The sequence below is a fragment of the Balaenoptera musculus genome, chromosome X (genome assembly GCF_009873245.2).
Source record: "Balaenoptera musculus isolate JJ_BM4_2016_0621 chromosome X, mBalMus1.pri.v3, whole genome shotgun sequence".
Lineage (NCBI taxonomy): Eukaryota > Metazoa > Chordata > Mammalia > Artiodactyla > Balaenopteridae > Balaenoptera > Balaenoptera musculus.
In genome coordinates, this window is record NC_045806.1 from 99,596,190 (window position 1) to 99,620,902 (window position 24,713).

General features: G+C 37.2%; 1 protein-coding gene across 3 annotated transcripts in view; it reads left to right on the forward strand.

Moving 5' to 3' along the window:
• The window catches only part of DOCK11 (dedicator of cytokinesis 11), a 188,423-nt gene that overhangs the window by 161,807 nt on the left and 1,903 nt on the right, over positions 1-24,713 (forward strand). For all 3 annotated transcript variants that reach the window (XM_036840277.1, XM_036840275.1, XM_036840276.1), the window contains 7 exons: positions 6,448-6,570; positions 9,745-9,858; positions 10,384-10,530; positions 18,026-18,236; positions 18,918-19,108; positions 19,552-19,652; positions 20,915-21,053. In XM_036840277.1, coding sequence (XP_036696172.1) covers positions 6,448-6,570; positions 9,745-9,858; positions 10,384-10,530; positions 18,026-18,236; positions 18,918-19,108; positions 19,552-19,652; positions 20,915-21,053 — 1,026 coding nt within the window. The remainder of the gene's footprint in view (positions 1-6,447; positions 6,571-9,744; positions 9,859-10,383; positions 10,531-18,025; positions 18,237-18,917; positions 19,109-19,551; positions 19,653-20,914; positions 21,054-24,713) is intronic.

The window sequence follows — 24,713 nt, forward strand, 5'->3', positions numbered from 1 at the left end:
TTAATAATTTTTTTTTATTTTTTTATTTTAATAACTTTATTTTATTCTATCTTACTTTATTTTATCCTCTTTCTTTCTATTTTTTCTCCCTTTTATTCTGAGCCATGTGGATGAAAGACTCTTGGTGCTCCAGCCAGGCATCAGGGCTGTGCCTCTGAGGTGGGAGAGCCAAATTCAGGACAGTGGTCCACAAGAGACCTCCCAGCTGCACATAATACCAAACGGCGAAAATCTCCCAGAGATCTCCATCTCAACACCAAGACCCAGCTTCACTCAACGACCAGCAAGCTACAGTGCTGGACACCCTATGCCAAACAGCAAACAAGACAGGAACACAGCCCCATCCATTAGCAGACAGTCTGCCTATAATCATAATAAGGTCACAGACACCCCAAAACACACCACCAGATGTGGACCTGCCCACCAGAAAGACAAGATCCAGCCTTATCCACCAGAACACAGGCACTAGTCCCCTCCACCAGGAAGCCTACACAACCCACTGAACCAACCTTAGCCACTGGGGACAGACACCAAAAACAACGGGAACTATGAACCTGTAGCCTGCGAAAAGGAAACCCCAAACACAGTAAGTTAAGCAAAATGAGAAGACAGAGAAACACACAGCAGATGAAGGAGCAAGGCAAAAACCCACCAGACCTAACAAATGAAGTGGAAATAGGCAGTCTACATAAAAAAGAATTCAGAATAATAATAGTAAAGATGATCCAAAATCTTGGAAATAGAATAGAGAAAATGCAAGAAACATTTAACAAGGACCTAGAAGAACTAAAGAGGAAACAAGGAACGATGAACAACACAATAAATGAAATTAAAAATTCTCTAGAAGGGATCAATAGCAGAATAACTGAAGCAGAAGAACGGGTAAGTGACCTGGAAGATAAAATAGTGGAAATAACTACTGCAGAGCAGAATAAAGAAAAAAGAATGAAAAGAACTGAGGACAGTCTCAGAGACCTCTGGGACAACATTAAACGCACCAACATTAGAATTATAGGGGTCCCAGAAGACGAAGAGAAACAGAAAGGCACTGGGAAAATATTTGAAGAGATTATAGTTGAAAACTTCCCTAATATGGGAAAGGAAATAGTTAATCAAGTCCTGGAAGCACAGAGAGTCCCATACAGGATAAATCCAAGGAGAAACATGCCAAGACACATTAATCAAACTATCAAAAATTAAATACAAAGAAAACATATTAAAAGCAGCAAGGGAAAAACAACAAATAACACACAAGGGAATCCCCATAAGGTTAACAGCTGATCTTTCAGCAGAAACTCTGTAAGCCAGAAGGGAGTGGCAGGACATATTTAAAGTGATGAAGGAGAAAATCCTACAACCAAGATTACTCTACCCAGCAAGGATCTCATTCAGATTTGATGGAGAAATTGAAACCTTTACAGACAAGCAAAAGCTGAGACAGTTCAGCACCACCAAACCAGCTTTACAACAAATGCTAAAGGAACTTCTCTAGGCAAGAAACACAAGAGAAGGAAAACACCTACAATAACAAACTCAAAACATTTAAGAAAATGGGAATAGGAACATACATGTCGATAATTACCTTAAATGTAAATGGATTAAATGCTCCCACCAAAAGACACAGACTGGCTGAATGGATACAAAAATAAGACCCGTATATATGCTGTCTACAAGAGACCCACTTCAGACCTAGGGACACATACAGACCGAAAGTGAGGGGATGGAAAAAGATATTCCATGCAAATGGAAATCAAAAGAAAGCTGGAGTAGCAATTCTCATATCAGACAAAATAGACTTTAAAATAAAGACTATTACAAGAGACAAAGAAGGACACTATATAATGATCAAGGGATCAATCCAAGAGGAAGGTATAACAATTGTAAGTATTTATGCACCCAACATAGGAGCACCTCAATACATAAGGCAAATACTAACAGCCATAAAAGGGGAAATCGACAGTAACACAGTCATAGTAGGGGACTTTAACACTCCACTTACACCGATGGAAAGATCATCCAAACAGAAAATAAATAAGGAAACACAAGCTTTAAATGACACATTAAACAAGATGGACTTAATTGATATTTATAGGACATTCCACCCACAAAAACCAGAATACCCATTTTTCTCAAGTGCTCATGGAACATTCTCCAGGATAGATCATATCTTGGGTCACAAATCAAGCCTTGGTAAATTTAAGAAAATTGAAATCGTATCAAGTATCTTTTCCGACCACAACGCTATGAGACTAGATATCAATTACAGGGAAAGATCTGTAAAAAATACAAACACATGGAGGCTACACAATACACTACTTAATAACGAAGTGATGACTAAAGAAATCAAAGGGGAAATCAAAAAATACCTAGAAACAAATGACAGTGGAGACACGATGACCCAAAACCTATGGGATGCAGCAAAAGCAGTGCTAAGAGGGAAGTTTATAGCAATACAAGCCTACCTCAAGAAACAGGAAACATCTCGAATAAACAACCTAACCTTGCACCTAAAGCAATTAGAGAAAGAAGAACAAAAACACCCCAAAGTTAGCAGAAGGAAAGAAATCATAAAGATCAGAGCAGAAATAAATGAAAAACAAATGAAGGAAACAATAGCAAAGATCAGTAAAACTAAAAGCTGGTTCTTTGAGAAGATAAACAAAATTGATAAACCATTAGCCAGACTCATCAAGAAAAAAAGGGAGAAGACTCAAATCAATAGAATTAGAAATGGAAAGGGAGAAGTAACAACTGACCCTGCAGAAGAAATACAAAGGATCATGAGAGATTACTACAAGCAATTCTATGCCAATAAAATGGGCAACCTGGAAGAGATGGACAAATTCTTAGAAATGCACAACCTGCCGAGACTGAACCAGGAAGAAATAGAAAATATGAACAGACCAATCACAAGCACTGAAATTGAACCTGTGATTAAAAATCTTCCAACAAACAAAGGCCCAGGACCAGGTGGCTTCACAGGCAAATTCTATCAAACATTTAGAGAAGAGCTAACACCTATCCTTCTCAAACTCTTCCAAAATATTGCAGAGGGAGGAACACTCCCCAACTCATTCTATGAGGCCACCATCACCCTGATACCAAAACCAGACAAAGATGTCACAAAGAAAGAAAACTACAGGGCAATATCACTGATGAACCTAGATGCAAAAATCTTCAACAAAATACTAGCAAACAGAATCCAACAGCACATTAAAAGGATCATACACCATGATCAACTGGGGTTTATTCCAGGAATGCAAGGATTCTTCAATATACGCAAATCAATCAACGTGATACACCATATTAACAAACTGAAGGAGAAAAACCATATGATCATCTCAATACATGCAGAAAAAGCTTTCGACAAAATTGAACACCCATTTATGATAAAAGCCCTGCAGAAAGTAGGCATAGAGGGAACTTTCCTCAACATAATAAAGGCCATATATGACAAACCCACAGCCAACATCGTCCTCAATGGTGAAAAACTGAAACCATTTCCACTAAGATCAGGAACAAGACAAGGTTGCCCACTCTCACCACTATTATTCAACATAGTTTTGGAAGTTTTAGCCACAGCAGTCAGAGAAGAAAAAGAAATAAAAGAATCCAAATCGGAAAAGAAGAAGTAAAGCTGTCACTGTTTGCAGATGACATGATACTATACATAGAGAATCCTAAAGATGCTACCAGAAAACTACTAGAGCTAATCAATGAATTTGGTAAAGTAGCAGGATACAAAATTAATGCACAGAAATCTCTTGCATTCCTATACACTAATGATGAAAAGTCTGAAAGTGAAATTAAGAAAACACTCCCATTTACCACTGCAACAAAAAGAATAAAATATCTAGGAATAAACCTACCTAAGGAGACAGAAGACCTGTATGCAGAAAATTATAAGACATTGATGAAAGAAATTAAAGATGATACAAATAGATGGAGAGATATACCATGTTCTTGGATTGGGAGAATCAACATTGTGAAAATGACACTACTACCCAAAGCAATCTACAGATTCAATGCAATCCCTATCAAACTACCACTGGCATTTTTCACAGAACTAGAACAAAAAGTTTCACAATTTGTGTGGAAACACAAAAGACCCCGAATAGCCAAAGCAATCTTGAGAACGAAAAACGGAGTGGAGGAATCAGGCTCTCTGACTTAAGGCTATACTACAAAGCTACAGTAATCAAGACAGTATGGTACTGGCACAAAAACAGAAATATAGATCAATGAAACAGGATAGAAAGCCCAGAGATAAACCCACGCACATATGGTCACCTTATCTTTGATAAAGGAGGCTAGCATAAACAGTGGAGAAAAGACAGCCTCTTCAATAAGTGGTGCTGGGAAAACTGGGCAGGTACATGTAAAAGTACGAAATTAGAACACTCCCTAACACCATACACAAAAATAAACTCAAAATGGATTAAAGACCTAAATGTAAGGCCAGACACTATCAAATTCTTAGAGGAAAACATAGGCAGAACACTCTATGACATAAACCACAGCAAGATCCTTTTTGACCCAGCTCCTAGAGAAATGGAAATAAAAACAAAAATAAACAAATGGGACCTAATGAAACTTAAAAGCTTTTGCACAGCAAAGGAAACCATAACCAAGACCAAAAGACAACCCTCAGAATGGGAGAAAATGTTTGCAAATGAAGCAGCGGACAAAGGATTAATCTCCAAAATTTACAAGCAGCTCATGCAGCTCAATAACAAAAAAACAAACAACCCAATCCAAAAATGGGCAGAAGACCTAAATAGACATTTCTCCAAAGAAGATATACAGATGGCCAACAGACACATGAAAGAAGGCTCAACATCATTAATCATTAGAGAAATGCAAATCAAAACTACAATGAGGTATCATCTCACACCAGTCAGAATGGCCATCATCAAAAAATCTAGAAACAATAAATGCTGGAGAGGGTGTGGAGAAAAGGGAACCCTCTTGCACTGTTGGTGGGAATGTAAATTGATACAACCACTATGGAGAACAGTATGGAGGTTCCTTAAAAACTAAAAATAGAACTACCATACGACCCAGCAATCCCACTACTGGGCATATACCCTGAGAAAACCATAATTCAAAAAGAGTCATGTACCACAATGTTCACTGCAGCTCTATTTACAATAGCCAGGACATTGGAGCAACCTAAGTGTCCATCATCGGATGAATGGATAAAGAAGATGTGGCACATAGTATACAATGGAATATTACTCAGCCATAAAAAGAAACGAAATTGAGTTATTTGTAGTGAGGTGGATGGAGTTAGAGTCTGTCATACAGAGTGAAGTAAGTCAGAAAGAGAAAAACAAATACCCTATGCTAACACATATATATGGAATCTAAGGGAAAAAAAAAAGTCATGAAGAACCTAGTGGCAAGACGGGAATAAAGACACAGACCTACTAGAGAATGGACTTGAGGATATGGGGAGGGGGAAGGGTAAGCTGTGACAAAGTGAGAGAGTGGCATGGACATATATACACTACCAAACGTAAAATAGATAGCTAGTGGGAAGCAGCCGCATAGCACAGGGAGATCAGCTCGGTGCTTTGTGACCACCTAGAGGGGTGGGATAGGGAGGGTGGGAGGGAGGGAGATGCAAGAGGGAAGAGATATGGGAACATATGTATATGTATAACTGATTCACTTTGTTATAAAGTAGAAACTAACATACCATTGTAAAGCAATTATACTCCAATAAAGATGTTTAAAAAATAAATAAATAAATAAATTTTTAAAAAAAGACATGGATAGCATGAGTAGTTGGCTTCATCTTTTTATTGTTGAGAACATGACATGATGGTTGTTTTATAGCAGCTCTTATCATTATAGCAAGGTCAGAGATCTCTATCTTGAGGTATTATACTGTCATTCCCACTAATTTTAGAACCAATAGTGAGGAAGGAAGCAGTGTTGACCAAAATCACGTCATTTTAATAAACACCTTTGTCACTGATGCAACAGCTTGAAAACTGCCAAATTATCTTAAGACTCTGTTAATTGTGTTTAAATATAATTTCAGTACAAAGGAAAAATAATGGACATTTATAGACTTAGTGGAATTTACCCTGTTAGACATTTAAACATCCTCAGTTTAGAACAATGTATCCCCTTTTAAAAATACTTCTTCTCAATGTGTTACCATTTGTAAGTACAGTTAACATCTTCATTATGTGATAAACAAAGTAAATAGTAGTTTAGTATTGTCAATATTAATTTCATACTTTTAAGAATGGTTTCAATTTCAAATATTTCAAGTATGTGATTTAGAAAAATATAGTCACACAACTATACTCCTTCTGTGCATTTCATTAAATTTAGTACATTCTATTCTTTATTAACTTGAAATGGTTCAAAATATATTTGCCCAGAGCTCTAAAACTATCTCAAATTCCTGATTGCAGTTTTCTCTCAATGCAGGAAGTTTTGCTGGAGTTGCTAGAACAATGTGTGGATGGCTTATGGAAAGCAGAACGTTATGAAGTAATTTCTGAAATTTCCAAGTTGATCATTCCAATTTACGAGAAACGTCGAGAATTCGAGGTAGGTAATTTAAACATTTGCATCATTGGCCTATATGTTTTATTTTGGTCTTAAGTTACTATCCTTAAAAAATGCTAGGAGGTCCTAAAATTACAATCCTACCTCATATTCATATAAATTTTCCAAATAAAATTAAGGACCAAACATTTAAGATATAAATTGAAATTTACATTATACCAGTGGTTCACAAAACATTTTTATCTAGCAATCTCTCCTCCTCCACTCATGGCAGAAAACAATCAACGTTGTCTTCACTAAACCTTCACTAAAAAAAGCTATTGGATTTCCATGTTGCCCGGGGAGGGTGATAGGCATGATTCTATTCTTTGCAATTTGACGGTGAGACTAAAGGTGCTGGCAGATGACAGTAGGGGAGATAATGTCACTAGTAATAACCCTATTGTGAGGAGTTTTTCCAATTTATTCTGCCAGATAAAGCTGTTGATAAAGGGTAGTTAATAAAGAATAGCATTATAATGAGCAGCTGTTGCCACCAGCACTGATCAGGAATTTTTTATATTCAAGTCTCTAAGTCCATATCATAATTTTCTACCCTTACTATGCTGGGAAGGGATGATTTAGGATTCAAGCCATTTTTTTTAAAAAGCAAAGCAGTTTATCCTTAAATATAGCAAGTAGTCTTTCATTGTTGAAGAAGTTTCCAAGAGTGAAAACATACATTTAATATCATCTGTGTAGTGTTCTAATCTCTGTTCCAAACTGGCTCTGATCAAACTCACTTTTTCTTCCTAGGTTCTGGGTCTTTCTCTCTTTGCCATGCTTTTGGTGTATATGGGGCATGCCTGAAAAATCATAGAGGAGTTCAAGTGATTATATTAAAAAGCAAGAGTTAAATAATTAAATCTAAGTCATACAGATGACAAAGAATAGCCTATGAGACAAGACAAGAATTGGCATTGAGCTTTCTATCAAAGCATTACATTACATCCTAAGAACCTTTGTAAAAGTTTCAAAATACCCACTCTCTTACTCTTAGGTTGAAGATCAGGATATTAGAAACCCAGGGAACATTTTGCTACTCAATTGACTAATAGGGAAAAAAGAAAAATATATCTTCCCTACACATTAAAGGAAACAATACGTTCTATAGGGGAACTACTCCTATTCCCTTGTAGGGGTGCAAGGGTCTGTATAGATCCCCTAGTGTTCTGAATGAGATGCAGTAATTTTTCAGTGTATCTTTATGGGATAGGCTGAAAAGTGTCAGAGGTGGCAGCCATAAAGGTAAGGAAAACTTCCCTCAAATTGAGCTCAACTGCAGAAAATAATATGGGAAGAATTTTAGAGAAAGGATGTCTGCTTCTGTGCTCCCCTTTTTTTATTGAAGTGAAATTCACTAACATACAATTGACCATATTCTGGTGTGCAATTCAGTGGCATTTAGTGCATTCTTAACGTTACGCTCTCACCACCTCTCTCTAGTTTCAAAACATTTTTATCACCGCAGAAAAAAACTCCATATCCTTTAGTAATCACTCTCCACCCTATGCCCCACCCTCTGGAAACCATTAACCTGCTTTCTGTCTATGGATTTGCCTATTCTGGATGCATCATAAAAAAAAATTAATACAAGATGTGACCTTTTGTTTCTGGCTTCTTTCACTTAGCATAATATTTAGAGATTCATCCAGGTTGTAGCATGTATCAGAACTTCATTCCTTTTTATGGCGGAATGATATTTCATGGTATGGATATACCACAATTTGTTTATCCATTTGGGTTGTTTCCCCATTTTGGCTATTACGAATAGTGCTGTTGTAAACAGTTATGTATAAGTTTCTGTATGGGTATGTTTTCTTTTTCTATATATAAATTTATTTATTTTATTTATTTTTTTTGGCTGCGTTGGGTCTTTGTTGCTGTGCGTGGGCTTTCTCTAGTTGTGGCAAGCAGGGGCTACTCTTCGTTGCAGTGCACAGGCTTCTCATTGCTGTGGCTTCTCTTGTTGCGGAGCACGGGCTCTAGGCGCGCGGGCTTCAGTAGTTGTGGCACATGGGCTCAGCAGTTGTGGCTCGCGGGCTCTAGAGCACAGGCTCAGTAGTTGTGGCACATGGACTTAGTTGCTTCGTGGCATGTGGGATCTTCCCGGACCAGGGCACGAACCCGTGTCCTCTGCATTGGCAGGCGGATTCTTAACCACTACGCCACCAGGGAAGCCCTGGGTGTGTTTTCATTTATCTTGGATATATACCTAACAGGGGAATTGCTGGATCATAGGGTAACTCCATGTATAACTTTTGAGTAACCACCAGATTGTTTTCCCTTTTACACTCCCACCAGCAGTGTACACATTCCACATCCTGATCAACACTTATTTTTGGTTTCTTATTACAGCCATCCTAGTGGATGTGAAGTGGGGTCACATTGTGGTTTTGATTTGTATTTCCTAATGAGCAGTGATTTTGAACATCTTTTCATGTCCTTGTTGGCCGTTTATATATATTCTTTGGAGAAATGTCTATTCAAGTCCTTTGCTCACTTTTAAATTAGGTTATTTGTCTTTTTGTTGTTGGATTGTGGGAGTTCTTTATATTTTCTGGATATGAAAACTTATCAGATCTGTGGTTTACAAATATTTTCTCCTGTTCTGTAGGTTGTCTTTTCACATTCTTGATAATGTTCTTAGCACAGCGTGCTCCCTTTTTCTGGATGTGTAGAAGAATATATTCTTTGAAAATGTCTGTGAACCTGTATAAAAGGAGTCCTCAGTCAGGTTTATACTATTATTTTTGTGTCTGAATTTTATTTTCTTCTCCAAAATTGTTCGCATGGATTGTTTATTCTCATCTCTCCACCTAAGAGCTCAAGCAAAGCATTTTGCTTATCTTTCAGTTAAAATAATTCAGACATAAGAAAAAAGCAGTCAATAACACAGTATTTTTAAATTATACACTACCATTGAGATATGAATGAAATGAAACATGATATTTAGAAATACAGTGTTATTTGACCATTTTAAGCTCTACCCTACGACCTAAAGTTGTTAAGGAGTTTTGTCTAATAATGACCATGGGGGAGGGGAGTGTGAATGACCCCACCAAAACCATTTTGAAAAGGAAATAGTGTTGCTTTTTTTTTTTCCTGTGCATTTATCTTAGACATTTAGTAACTAACCAAAAAACAAAGCTATTTTGTTTATTCTCATTTTTTCAGAAACTTACTCAAGTTTATAGAACTCTTCATGGAGCTTACACAAAAATTTTGGAGGTTATGCACACAAAAAAAAGACTTTTAGGCACTTTCTTCAGAGTTGCCTTTTATGGCCAAGTAAGTATACTTTAGTTCATAAAGTTGTTTTCTTTTTTAAACATTCACCTTTGAATGATTACTGTAGCAGCAGTTATTGGTTCTAGGATTCTGTCTAGATAGAGCACCTGTCACAACAGCAGGAAGCCTCGTTTGTAAGTATAAAGTTCACTTTGGTTCCCATATCTAAATCCACTAGGTCAGAGTACAACATATAAGATTTGAATGTTTCCTTCAGTTTCATTTTTTGTTAAGCTTCTTAAATGTATATTTAATATCTAGCACTGAAAGATTTGCAATAAAAATCAGGTAAGTATGCAGGCGATGAAAAAATCGAGTGTGGAAATCTTCAGGCCAATAATATGCTCATATGACTGAGTTTGAAAATTCTCATTTATTTCAGTTAAAATATATGCATGTGACTTTTAGTACTATTATTTAAAATCTATTTCAAATACATTATTGCTAATTATTTAGTAGATTTTCTGTAAATGCTTTGTTTGCTCATATTATTTATAAATTATTGTATGTTTAACTTTATAATAGTCTTTTTTTGAAGAAGAGGATGGAAAGGAGTACATCTATAAAGAGCCAAAGCTCACTGGCCTCTCGGAGATTTCCCTGAGACTTGTTAAACTTTATGGTGAAAAATTTGGTACAGAGAATGTCAAAATAATTCAGGATTCAGACAAGGTAACATATTTATTGGTTCCAGGCATGGTACGTTGCTACTGACTTTTTCCTTTTTTAGCTAGTGGAGGAGAGGCATGGGAAATAGAGCCTTTCCAGATTGTGAAAGAAAGGACAGGGGCTTTGGAATCAGAAAGAAGGATTCAAATCTCCATTCTCTGCCACTTGCTAGCTGTGTGACCATGGGGAAGTTACTTAACCTCTCTGTGCCTCATTGTTCTCATTAGTAAAATGAAGTTAATAATAGTGCCTTCCTCATGGAGTTGTTGTACGAATTAAATGAGTTAATATATGGAAAGTGATTAGAGTTCCTGGTATGTAAAAAAGCATTCACTAATAATAATAGAAGCTGGCACGCTCAATAAAGTTTAGCTATTATTGTGAATGCTGTTGTGCATCATGATTGTCAATTTCATACTTTATGATTAAAATCATCTTAGGACACACATTTTACTCTAAGATATCCTTAGTTCACTAGTTACATTCGCAGTGATGTAGGTTTAGGAGAGATGCCTTGGGCCTTGATCTAAAGATTATCCATCCCACTAGCCCTGCCAAGGCAAGGATGAGAAAGGTTCCAGCAAGAGAGGCTCTTTCCTAGAAACGCATAGTTCCCTATAGACAGAATTGCGGGAAGGCACAATAGGAATGCCTGACTGTCCTTAGTTACCATGGGTATGTACAGGATGAGAGCTGATTTTTCAGGTAGGAAGGACCTATACAGTGCAGGATCTGTAGGCCCCAGAAATATTTACTGCGTGACTATGATTGCATGGTGCTACGCAAAGCACTTAATAGCTAACAAGCAGCATTGCCGGAGTGAAAAGCCCGTGGCAATAGTAAAGACACTTCATTTTCTACTGTGAAAATGATCTCTTCACTTTGTACTTACCTATATCTCATGGAGATGATTTTATCTTAAGCATATGCCTTCGACATTTAAAAATAGATGTGCTGATAGGTTCAAAATTCATGAATATTTGGCAGAACCTCTCTACTTCTGATCCATTTCACTATTTTGCGTTGTTTTATTGAATTAAGACAACAGAAAATTTTATCTCCTTGTAGCCAGAAAGTTTTAGGCTTGCTGCCATACTACTGATACTATAAATGGAAAGTTAATAGAAAGCCAGGCTTGCAGAACAACATGCGGTTTTCTACTTTCTTCTGCCTCTGAAAACCTGGCCAACAAGCACTAATGACAAGCCACCATCAGGCAGCTGGACTCCTGACATTATTTTTATGCACAATATTTTAGTCAGTCTTCATAGGCAACAGATATAATAAGCAGTTGCTACTTTTAAAATCCTTATTTCTTTCTTAATATGTGAAATTAAAAATTAAAAACACTCTTTTACTTGCCAAAGAACAAAATCTGCTTAAGGGCACAAACAATGTGAAAAACAGTTGGGCAATATTTTCCAGTATTTTAAATGTATCTTTCCTTGGACCCGGTAACTTCACATTTATCATTTTATCTTGTAGATAGATATATACACATAAACATGTATGTTTAAAGGTGTTTATTGCTGCAAAGTTTATATAACAAAAACCTGGAAACAATCTAATATCCATATGGTTAAGGAAGTGGTACTACCCCCATATAATGGATATAGTATCCTAAGCATTAAAAAACTGATAAGTATTGATATACCTATCAAGATATATTATTGAGAGAAAAAAGGTGAGGCACAGAACATTATGGATAGGATGATTACATTTGTGAAAATTGATATTCACATATACTCACTTGTTTATGCTTAGGAAATTTCTGGAATGATACATACAAAATTGTTAACCATGGTTATCCCTGAGGAGAGAGACTAGAGTCTTATGTGGGAAGAAAGACTTTTTTTTACTTTTCATATATACCCTCATGTACTGTTTGAATGTTTACCATATACATAGTTTATTTTATAAGGTCAAAATCAGTCTTGACCTCTTTTTTATTTTCCTTCTATGTCTTGTCTTAGCCAGATAATTAACCTCACCTGAGTTTCTCTGGAGAAATCTAGCTTTTTAATGGGAAAGAAAAGAAAGGATTTCTAGATTTAGGCTTTTAGATTTTTATGTAATAACAAGTAGGATGGGTTTGGAGAAGTTTTAAAAGTTGCTAAGAAACTTTCCCTTGTCTATGCTCCTGTATACGTGGAGGAGAAAAAAAGGATGTAGGGACTGTTTCCTGGGAGGTTTTTGTTGTTTTTTTGGTTTGTTTCATTTTTTCCTATGCTAAACACAAAAAGGCCTGACTATGATAAATTGCAAGGATATTGACAGTGTCACCAACACCCAAGGCACAAGTCAAATTTAGTTGGGAGAACACTGAAAGAAGAGGGTCCTGGGAATCATCTGGAGTTAATGGAGAGACTGCAGCATAGCTTCTTAACGTGGAATTTAGACTCTTTATGTAATGGTCTGTAACTATTATAATTTTATGTCTCTGAAATAGAACGATTCTGCTTTCCTGTGGTCCCCTTCCTCCATAGAATAGGCTTAATGCAATCAAGAGTACCCACTCTTACAATGTCAAATACTGCTTGTGGATGTACGAATTGTAATCTTTTCTATAGGGTAGTTGGGTAGTATGTATCAAAATTCCTAAAACCATGTAAATCTTTTAACTAAGCAACTTCTCATCTAAAAATTTTTCCTAAGGAATAAATCAGAAAGAAATGTACACAGTTTTAAATACAAGGATGTTCATTGGAGCATTATTTATAATAGCAAAATGTTGGAAAACAACCTGAGTCTATTAATGAGGGACTGATCTAATAAATCATGCTTATCCATATCCATCCATTAAAAGTCATGTCAATGACTATAATATAGAACTGTGATAACTATCTTTTTTATTGTGGTAAAATACACATAACATAACATTTATATGTTAACCATTTTTAAGTGTACAATTCAGTGGTGCTTCCAACACCATGTTGGGTAGAAGTGGTGAAATGGGCATCCTTGCCTTGTTCCTCATCTTAGAGGAAAAGCTTTCAGCCTTTCACCATTGAATGTAATGTTTGCTATAGGTTTTTCACAGTGGCCCTTGATCAGATTGTAGACATTTCCTTCTATTCCTACTTTATTGAGTGTTTTTATTATGAAAGGGTGTTGAATTTTGTCAAATGCTTTTTCTGCATCGATTGAGATGATCATGTGGTTTTTTTCCCCTTCATTCTGTTAATGCAGTGTATCAATATTACATTGATCAATTTTCATATGTTGAACCATCCTTGCATTCCAGGAATAAATCCCACTTGGTCATCATGTACAATCCTTTTAATATGCTGCTAAATTCAGTTTGCTAGTATTCTGTTGAGAACTTTTGCATCAGTGTTCATAAGGGATATCGGTCTGTAGTTTTCTTGTGCTGTCTTTGTCTGGCTTTGGTAATCAGAGTATTGCTGACCTCATAGAATAAGTTAGGGAGTGTTTCTTTCTCTTCACTTTTCTGGAAAATTTGGAGAACACTTGGTGTTAGTTCTCCTTTAAATATTTGGGAGACTTCACCAGTGACGATACCAAGTCCAGAGCTTCTCTCTGTCAGGATATTTTTTATTACTGATTCAGTTTCCTTACTGAAGATCTATTCAGATTTCCCTATTCCTTCATGGTTTAGTCTTGGTAGGCTTTGTGTTTCTAGGAATTTGTTCATTTCACATTTCATCTAGGTTTTCTAATTTGTTGGCATATACTTGCTCATAGTACTCTCTTATAATCCTTTTTATTTCTGTAGGATTGGTAGTAATGTCCTCGTTTTCACTTCTGATTTTAGTAATTTGAGTGTTCTCTCTTTCTTTCTGGTCTGTTTAGTTAAAGGGTTGTCAATCTTGTTGATCTTTTCGAAGAGCCAACTTTTGGTTTCATCGATTTTCTCTGTTATTTTTCTATTCTCTATTCCATTTATCTGTACTCTAATCTTTATTATTTCCTTCCTTCTGCTAGCTTTGAGTTTAGTTGTTCTTCTCTTTCTAGTTCCTTAAGTTGTAAAATTAGGTTGTTGATTTGAGACCTTTCCTGTTTTTTAATGTTAAATGTTATAGCTATAAATCCCCCCCCCCTCTGAAGCACTGCTTTTGCTGTGTCCCATAAGTTTTGGTATGTTGTGATTTCATTTTCATTAATACCTAAGTATTTTCTAACTTCCCTTGTGATTTCTTCTTTGATCCATTGATTTCTTTAAAGAATATGTTGTTTAATTTCCACCAATTTGTGAAGTTTCCAATTTTACTTCTGTTACTGATTTCGAACTTCATCCCATTGTGGTCAGAGAAGATACTTTGTATGATATCTGTCTTTATAAACCTATTGAGACTTATTTGTGGCTTAACATATAGTCTATCCTGGAAAATGTCCCATGTGCACTTGAGAAGAATGTGTATTCTGTTGTTGGGTAGAGTTTTCTATATATGTCTGTTAGGTCTAGGTAAATTATCGTGTTATTCAAGTCATCTATTTCCTTACTTACCTTCTGCATGATTGTTCTATCCAGTATTAAGATTGAGGTATTAAAGTCACCAACTATTATTGTAGAACTATTTATTATTTCTCCCTTCAGTTCTATCGATTTTTGCTTCATATATTTTGATGATCTGTTATTAGGTGTGTAGATGTTTATAATTGTTTTATCTTCTTGCTGTATTGAACCTTTTGTCAATATATAATGTCCTCCTTTGTCGCTTGTAACCTTTTTAAATTTAAAGTCTATTTTGTCCAATATTAGTATCTTTACCCCTGCTCTCTTTTGATTACTATTTGGATGGTATATCTTTTTCCATTCTTTCACATTCAGCCTTTGTGTGTCTTTGGAGCTAAAGTGAGTCTCTTATAGACAGCATATAGTTGGATCATGTTTGTTTTTTTTTAATCCATTCTCCCAATCTCTGTCTTTTGTTTACAGAATTTAACCCATTTATATTTAAATTAATTACTAATTAATAAGGAGGGACTTTACTTCTGTCATTCTGCTATGTTTTCTGTGTGCCTTATAGCTTTTTTGTCTCTCATTTCCTGCATTACTATCTTCTTTTGTATTCAGTTGATTTTTTTGGCAGTGGTTTTTTTTTTTTTTAAATCACATTCTCTCTTTTTAAATTTTATTTATTTTCGGCTGCATTGGGTCTTCATTGCTGTACACGGGCTTTTCTGTAGTTGCGGCGAGCGGGGCCTACTCTTCATTGCAGTGTGCGGGCTTTTCCTTGCGGTGGCTTCTCTTATTGCGGAGCGTGGACTCTAGGCACACGGGCTTCAGTAGTTGCAGCACGCGGGCTCAGTATTTGTGGCATGTGGGCTGTAGGGCACATGGGCTTCAGTAGTTGTGGCGCGCGGGCTCTAGAGCGCAGGCTCAGTAGTTGTGGTGCACAGGCTTAGTTGCTCCACAGCATGTGGGATCTTCCCGGACCAGGACTCGAACCCGTGTCCCCTGCATTGGCAGGTGGATTCTTAACCACTGCACAACCAGGGAAGTTGTCCCTCTCCCTCACTTTTAAGGACAGTTTTGCCAGATATAGGATTCTTGGTTGATAGATTTTTTTTTCTTTAGCACTTTGAATATATCAGTCCACTGGCTTCTGGCCTCCAAAGTTTCTGATGAGAAATTTGATAATCTTATTGAGGATCCCTCGTGTGTGACAAGTCATTTATCTCTTGCTTCTTTCAAAATTCTCTTTGTCTTTGGCTTTTGACATTCTGATTTTAATATGTCTCAGTGTGGGTCTCGTTGAGTTACCCTGCTTGGAGTTTGTTGAGCTTCCTGTCTTTCATCAGATTTGGGAAGTTTTCACCCATTATTTCTTCAAATATTCTCTCTGTCCTTTTCTCTCTCTTTTCTCCTTCAAGGACTCCCACAATGGGTATGTTCGTCTGCTGGATGATGTTCAACAAGTTCCTTAAGGCTCTGTCACTCTTCTTTAGTTTTTTTTTCCTTTGTGTTACTCTGATTGATAATTTCCATTGTCCTGTCTTCAAGTTTACTGACTATTACTTCTGCCTGCTGAAATTTGCCTTTGAATCCCTCTGGTGAATTTTCATTTCAGTTATTATATTTTTCAGCTCTGAAAAACTTTTTTGGTTTCTTTTTAGATTTTTTACCTCTTTATTGATATTGACATTTTGTTCATACATCATTTTCTTGACTTTTTCCATAACTTCCTTTAGTTCTTTTAGCATTGAGACTGTTGTTTTAAAGTCTTTTTCTAGGAGATCTGCTGTCAGGTCTTCTTCAGGGACAGTTTCTATTGGTTTATTTTTCTCGTTTGAATGGGCCATACTTTCCTGTTTCTTTGTATGCCTTGTGATTCTTTTTTTGTTGAAAACTGGACATTTGAATTTAATAACATGATCACTCTGGAAATCAGATTCTCTCTCTCTCTGTCCCAGAGTTTGCTGGGTTTTGGTTTTGTTTTTAATTGTTGTAAGCTGTCTCTGTGCCAGGGATAAACCTGAGGTGTAAACTTGGGGACTTATCAGGTCTTTCCTTAGCCTGTGCCTTCCCCTGAGCATGTGCAGTGACTTTCTAGTTTCCTTCATATATGCAGTTGCTTTTGAACGCCCTAGTCGCCAGTGTCTGGCTCCCAAGAGGGGAAAGAGAGGAAAATGAAGGGAGGGGGGGAGAAAAGGTACCGGTCCTTTAAATCCCCTGGAAGTCACTTCAGCCAGAGGGGGAGGGCCTTGCAACAATGGGAAGAGGTGCTACAGTAATGGCCATGGCCTCTTTGACTGCCCCCCTGTGATCAGAGGCAGCAATCAGCAGTCGTAGCACAGATCCCCAATATTTGGAAGACAGGGTCCTTCTTGTTCATCCTGGCTCCCGCAAGCTGTTCCAAGAACATGTGCACCACTGCCTGCCATGGTACTTGAGGGGTGAGGTACAGATAGCGGCCATTGTGCCAAGAGCTAAAATTGACCAAAATCAAAATTAAGGTAATTTCCTGCCCAGGTCCTCCCCTGGAAGTTGCAAGTCTTCAATAGACTGCAGAGTTCCAAAATAGTTACATCAGATAGATTCTGCCAGTGTAACTGTTGTCTCTGTAGGAAGATAGATTTCTGGTGCTCTGCCATCTTCTCAGAATCCTCTCTATAATATATATTTTATTGAGGTGGAATTCAAATATGCAGTTGAGCCACTTTAATATATTTTTAGGAAATCAGATTATAAAACAATGTTCAGCATGATCTCAGGTTTGTAAATACATGTGCATAGAGAAGAGATTGGAAGGAAATATATGAAAATATGAATAATGGTCATTGCTGAGTGGTAGCATTACAGTTTTTATTTTCTGCCTGCATTTCTGTAATCTCCAAATAGGTTTCTGTAACTTCTTAATAATCAGAAGGAAACGATCCTTGAAAAAAGAGCAAAGACCTCTTCCAGGTGTGTATTCAACTCACAGTGTATTCAGCGACAGTGGTCCTCAATTGATTTCAGAGGAGTTAGTAGCTTACCTGTACCCCCTTTTCCCATATATTGAATAAAAAACAAAACTTTCTTACCTTACAGGTAAATGTCAAAGAGCTTGATCCCAAATATGCTCATATCCAAGTCACTTATGTGAAGCCCTACTTTGATGACAAAGAACTCACAGAAAGAAAAACTGAGTTTGAAAGAAACCATAATATCAACAGATTTGTTTTTGAGGCTCCTTATACATTATCAGGCAAAAAGCAAGGCTGTATAGAAGAACAGTGCAAACGCCGTACGATCTTGACTAGTAAGTGGGACTTGGCATAACTTCTTTGTTTGACATGGTCATTTTTTTTTTAATTAATTAATTTATTTATATATTTTTGGCTGTGTTGGGTCTTCGTTTCTGTGCAAGGGCTTTCTGTAGTTGCGGCAAGCGGGGGCCACTCTTCATCGCGATGGGCGGGCCTCTCATTATCGCGGCCTCTCTTGTTGTGGAGCACAGGCTCCAGACGCGCAGGCTCAGCAGTTGTGGCTCACGGGCCTAGTTGCTCCGCGGCATGTGGGATCTTCCCAGACCAGGGCTCGAACCCATGTCCCCTGCATTAGCAGGCAGATTCTCAACCACTGCGCCACCAGGGAAGCCCCTGACATGGTCATTTTTTGATACACACAAGCAGCAGCTGGTCAGCAGGAAAATGTAACTGAAACTTTAATCATTCATTGTTCTGCTGTTCAGTCACTAGCTTGCACAAACATGGCTATGTTATAAACCATTGGTTTCCCGTATGTAATTCATGATTGCTCTGAGTTGTCTCATAAAGAGAATTTCTCCCTCAATCCTGAAGTAATAAGGCGCCAATCTGGTCCCTAAGGTATTTTCCAGACAAAGCATGGGGAGAATTAAGCACAATAGATTTTTTTCTTTAATTTGCCTGTTTGATTTACTGTCTTAAAAACTCATTTGTTCAATCTTAACATTTAATAGCTTCAAACTCATTTCCATATGTGAAGAAGAGGATCCCTATAAACTATGAACAGCAGATTAATTTAAAGCCAATTGATGTTGCTACTGATGAAATAAAAGATAAAACTGCAGAGCTGCAGAAGCTTTGCTCTTCTGCTGACGTGGACATGATTCAGCTCCAACTTAAATTGCAGGGCTGTGTTTCAGTGCAGGTATGTTGGTTGCTAAACATGTATTAAATGTTTCTTGACGTTCCTCTTGCTTTCATAAGGGCACAGAGCAAGCATTAATTGTAATTGTCTGTTATACTCTTACTGAGTGCAAAAACCTGTACATTTTTGATTAAGTTAATAAAGAAATTATGTTCAATTTCTATAAATTTTGTGTTATGTCAGAGGACTTTAACATAAATCCCTCTGACTATAGCCAAGCCCTATATTTACATATCAGAAATCATTAACTAACCTATTAGAATATCATCTTTGCAGATGATTTGCTTTAGTTAATCTTTTTCAAATAAATTTATAGTAAGAATAGTAAATATGTTTCTCAGATGTGGATTTTTAACATATTGGTTTTCTTTAAAAAGAGAATTGCAAAAATTACTTTTTGGTTGTATTCTAACAACTCTCGTTTTTCTCCTTTCGTAATTTAGGTAAATGCAGGTCCGTTAGCATATGCAAGGGCTTTCTTAAATGACAGTCAAGCTAGCAAGTATCCACCTAAGAAAGTAAATGAGTTGAAAGACATGTTTAGGTAAGTGCTTTGTAGTTTTCAGATTACTCCTCTATTCTTTTACTCCATTTTCTTCTTAAAAGAAGCCAAAATATTCACCAAATAATGTCCCTCCAAAAAAGGACATTCTCTGTTCTCTTTCACAACATTTAAGTGACCTTCTGATGGTACTTTAAGTAGTAAGGAAATGTGTGATTTCTATCTTGCTGCAGGACTTTAACAATGTCCTAGTGACCCAAGACATTAAATATGACAACTTACTTTATTGCTTTGGATATTGTGACACAAACACAAGCCTACTTTCATTATGTGATGCCCTCCTTTGCCTGACTGACCTTATGTTACAGCTTTTCAGACCATTTAGGGTAGGAAGGGCTGGATAGGCTTGCTTCTATCCACATCCTTAGTTCCACTTGGATTCTTCCAGTCTAGGGCATGTGATATCTTGTCTGGACTGAGCATCCCTCTAAGCTAGGGCATGTCTGAATGGTCTTGCATTGGAAAAAATCTGTTTCATATATAAAAAGAGTTTACATTCAGAATAAGAGAGACAGCTGAGTAAAATAGACTAAGGAGAAAGATGATAACTTACCCACTCATTTGCTTCAGACTTATTTCATTTACTTTTCCTGTCTCTGTGTTATCAGCTGTTTCAAGTTACAGAGTAACCTGTAGTCATTCATTCAATATTTATTAATGCCTGGCATGTATAAAAAGATTCTGCTAGTTGCTATGACAGGGATACAAAACAAGTGGGCAGTGAGGTACTTTGTCCCCTAAGACCTACAGTCTAATTATGGACATTAAACATAAACACATGAAATGATGGAAAAATGCTTTTATGATAGCTCATCAACTCTCTGTCCCCACTCCTACCAGCCCAGGGCAGATACTTAATGCCTATAGCACCCAGCACTGTACTGGGTGCATAGTTAGTACCAAATAAATTATTTTTGAATAAATGACATTATCTACAGATGTAAATTAATGTTAGCACAACTTTAGCTGATATCATATCAAGTAAATGACTGAGCAAGTAGGCTTCCTAGAGGGTATATGTTTTGAGCCGGATTTTGAAGGAGGTAAGAAACCAGAAGAGAAAGATGGAAAAGAAAGAAAAAGATATTTCAGACTTAGGAGGTGGCATTAGCAAAAGCACAGTGAGAAAATATAGGATTCTAATCTTCCTTGTAGGCAAGCCATGGTTAAAGTAAATATTAAATTGTCAGTGAGACTTTCGAGGAATAAACAACAAAAACTTTATCTTTGATCTTCATCCACAGGAAGTTCATCCAAGCATGCAGCATTGCACTGGAACTAAACGAGCGGCTAATTAAAGAGGATCAGATTGAGTACCATGAAGGGCTAAAGTCAAATTTCAGAGACATGGTAAAAGAACTGTCTGACATTATTCACGAGCAGGCAAGTATTAGGGTGGTTGAAAACGAAAACGTGATCTGGGGTCCGTAAAGAGTTACTTAACAAATCTATTAGTTTGAAATGTGTTACCTTGAAATTAGTATGTTATTTTAAAATTTGCTCATATTTTCTTTAATCATTTAAATGATGTAACACAAATGAAATTTGAAGCGATTACTGACAATTGCTTTAGCAATTGCTTCAGATAATAAATCATTTGGTTCTTTGTGCCACAGAGCCATTAGAAGCGAGTAGCTGAGCAAGTCTGAGTTGATCTACTATGAACATGGATAAGAATCTCTCAAGAAGGGTCCTAGAGAAGTGAAATGGCTCAGTAGCCGAATCCCTAAATGAATATTCCTGTCTTAGCTGTAAGAAACTAGATACAGGTGGCCCTCCCTGTCTGCAGGTTACACATTCATGGATTCAACCAACTGCAGATCGAAAATATTTGAAAAAAAATTCCAGAAAGTTCCAAAAAGCAAAACTTGAATTTGCTGCACATAGGCAACTATTTACATAGCATTTACACTGTATTAGGTATTATAAACAATCTAAAGATGATTTAAGGTATCGGGGAGGATGTGCATAGGTTATATGCAAATACTATGACGCCGTTTTATGTAAGGGACTTGAGCATCCTCAGATTTTAATATCCGTGGTGGGGAGGGTGCGAGAGGCAGTGGTCCTGGCACTAATCCTCCAAGGATACCAAGGGACAACTATACCATCATTTAGGTGAGTTCCAAAATTTGGGAATCGTCTTAATACCCATACAGCTAGTTTTATTTTCATAAAACCTAGCATTTTAATTTATGACTGAGTGTTAATGACAATTACAGCTAACTTAGTAGAACACAATCTGAAAAATATAGAAGCAAAGATCTGCTCACCACTTACAGCCAAATTATGTCATAATTAAATAGTTATGACTTTCATATCCCTACTTACCTAAAACCAGAGTACTCCTGAATTGTCCTGGTAAATGTCATTCCTCTATTGGGGTCCTGAAATCTGTGTTTACAACCACTCTAGACATGGATTGTCACTCAAGTATTTTAATATCTTCAACACAGTTGTAAAAGTCACAGCATGATGGTCTGGTCCCTCAGTGCGTGAGCCTATTAAGCTTATCATTAAAGTCTCCTTAATTTCCTTACTAAGGAAAACAGCCAATAAGATAAATATTTGCTTCAGAAACTCTTCAAACTCTCAATTTTTTAAAGAAATTAAGGCTCCTTAAAAGAAACAAAGATAACTACAACCCTTTAGAGAACCCATTCTTAACACTGGTTCCAGAAAGGAGAACCTCATCTGTCCTGGTATCTGCATTTCATTGATTGCTTGGCACTCCCCTGCGTGAGACCATCACTCAAAGGGTGTACTTACAAATAGACTTACAAATAGTGGTTAGTTCCCAAAGATCTGCAGTGTAATGATGGGTGAAAGAAGAGGCGTTTCGAGGAAAACAAAAGCTAGTTGACTCCAGGCTCCACCTCTCTGAATTTAGCATGTATGCTTTCTCTTAGAAAGGACTATGGGAAATTTAGTTACCATTAGCCCAAGGTCGCACTGAGTGACTAGGAGTCTAATTTTCTAACCATGGTCATCTTCTCAGTATGGAGAAGCCAGTCAGCCAGACGTTCATCATCCCATCTGTTCAATGAGACGAGTCACCCCAGTCTCCTACTCTCCCGTTCTCATGGCTGGGAATTTTGTTGGCCTGAGGAGTCTGGAATCAGTGATCTATTTCTTCTTTTTGCCATCTTTACTTCTGTTAGCCCACTTAGGAGTGAGTGCAAACTGTTCCAAGGCATACCTTTGCTGCTCAGTTTTCAGAGGCCCTTTTTGGCCTCCTTCCCAAAGCAGCCAGGTGATCAGGACTAGGAAGATAGGGAATCATTCCACTTCCTTTATTGTCTGTATCTCAAGCTCAGCCTCTGAGTACAGTGGGGACTTCACCATCACTGCTCTGGGGTATACTTGAATCAAATAAGACCACATAATTTATTCCTAGAACCTGTCCAGTTTATGGGGTTTTGTTCTCCATAGTCCATAGGAAAAAACAGCAAAAACTCCTCCTTCACAAAAGATATAAAACAATTACATCATTTTAAGCCAATGTGTATTATATTACAGTTATATAATTTGCATGCAACCGTATGACCTAGCATTGAGCTCTAATTTATTCAAAATGAAAGCAAATCATTCAATTTACTGCTATTACTGTGATCAAGATATTTAGAGTAGTGGTTTTATAAAGTTCTTTTTTCCCGTGTTTAAAAAAAACGAAGTTCAACTGAGTAAATTTTAAAGATCTTGGCTTTATTCGGTGATTCATGAGTCGGGCAGCACACCATCTAGCAGACAGAAAGGAGCTCCGAAGAGTTTTACAAAATGGAAGACTTTTACAGGTAGAACGAGGCAGGACAAGGAAGTTACTCTAGAAAAGAGCTGATTCTCTCAGGCAAGGTCACCTTCCTACGGGGCACAGTAAGGGTCTGTCAGATGGAGTACCTCACTAGTGCCGACCAGGTAATTCCAGACTGAAAGTAATACACACACTTTTTTTTTTTAAACATCTTTATTGAAGTATAATTGCTTTACAATGGTGTGTTAGTTTCTGCTTTATAACAAAGTGAATCAGTTATACATATACATATGTTCCCATATCTCTTCCCTCTTGCATCTCCCTCCCTCCCACCCTCCCCATCCCACCCCTCTAGGTGGTCACAAAGCACCGAGCTGATCTCCCTGTGCTATGCGGCTGCTTCCCACTAGCTATCTATTTTACATTTGGTAGTATACACACTTTTTTCACTGCTTAAGATTACCTGCCTAGAAAAGGCTGAAACTGCAATTAGGTTAGGTATTAAGTCTCAGGTGACATGGGCTTAGTGCAAGTGACTCCATTTTGGGCCTCTCATCTCTTTTTTAACACCCTCAAGTATGGATTTTACAAATCTGCTGTCTTATATCCCACCTGTCTCTCTCATTTAATTTCCATGAACCATGGCTATTTTGTTTAGTTCTAGGGACCAATATTTTAGACCTTTGATATTATATATTGATAGCTAACCAAGAAAGATCTTAGTTTCTATTGGTTTATATTTATGCACGCTGTACTGTCATAATGCATCATATTCAGGTGTGCCTTACTTTGGGCAAATGTTGACTTTATAGTGAATTTTTGTAAATCAATATTTCCTATTAGATTCTCATATAAAAGAGAGCCTTTTTTTAGTCGTACACTTTGAGACATATTATTTCCCAAAGGAAAACATAATAATACAAAATAAGATAAAATATAGCTGTGCATTGCAATGTGAATTATCTGTGAGCTCCATAAATGACTACTTGACAAAAAGATACGGCCTGGATATCCTTGGCCCTTTTCAATGTAATCTGTTACACTATACTAAAATATAAAGTCCTTTTAAAAACTTCTTCAGGGCTTCCCTGGTGGCGCACTGGTTGAGAATCTGCCTGCCAGTGCAGGGGACATGGGTTCGAGCCCTGGTCTGGGAAGATCCCACATGCCACGGAGCAACTAGGCCCGTGAGCCACAATTACTGAGCCTGCGCGTCTGGAGCCTGTGCTCCGCAACAAGAGAGGCTGCGATAGTGAGAGGCCCGCCCATCGCGATGAAGAGTGGCCCCCGCT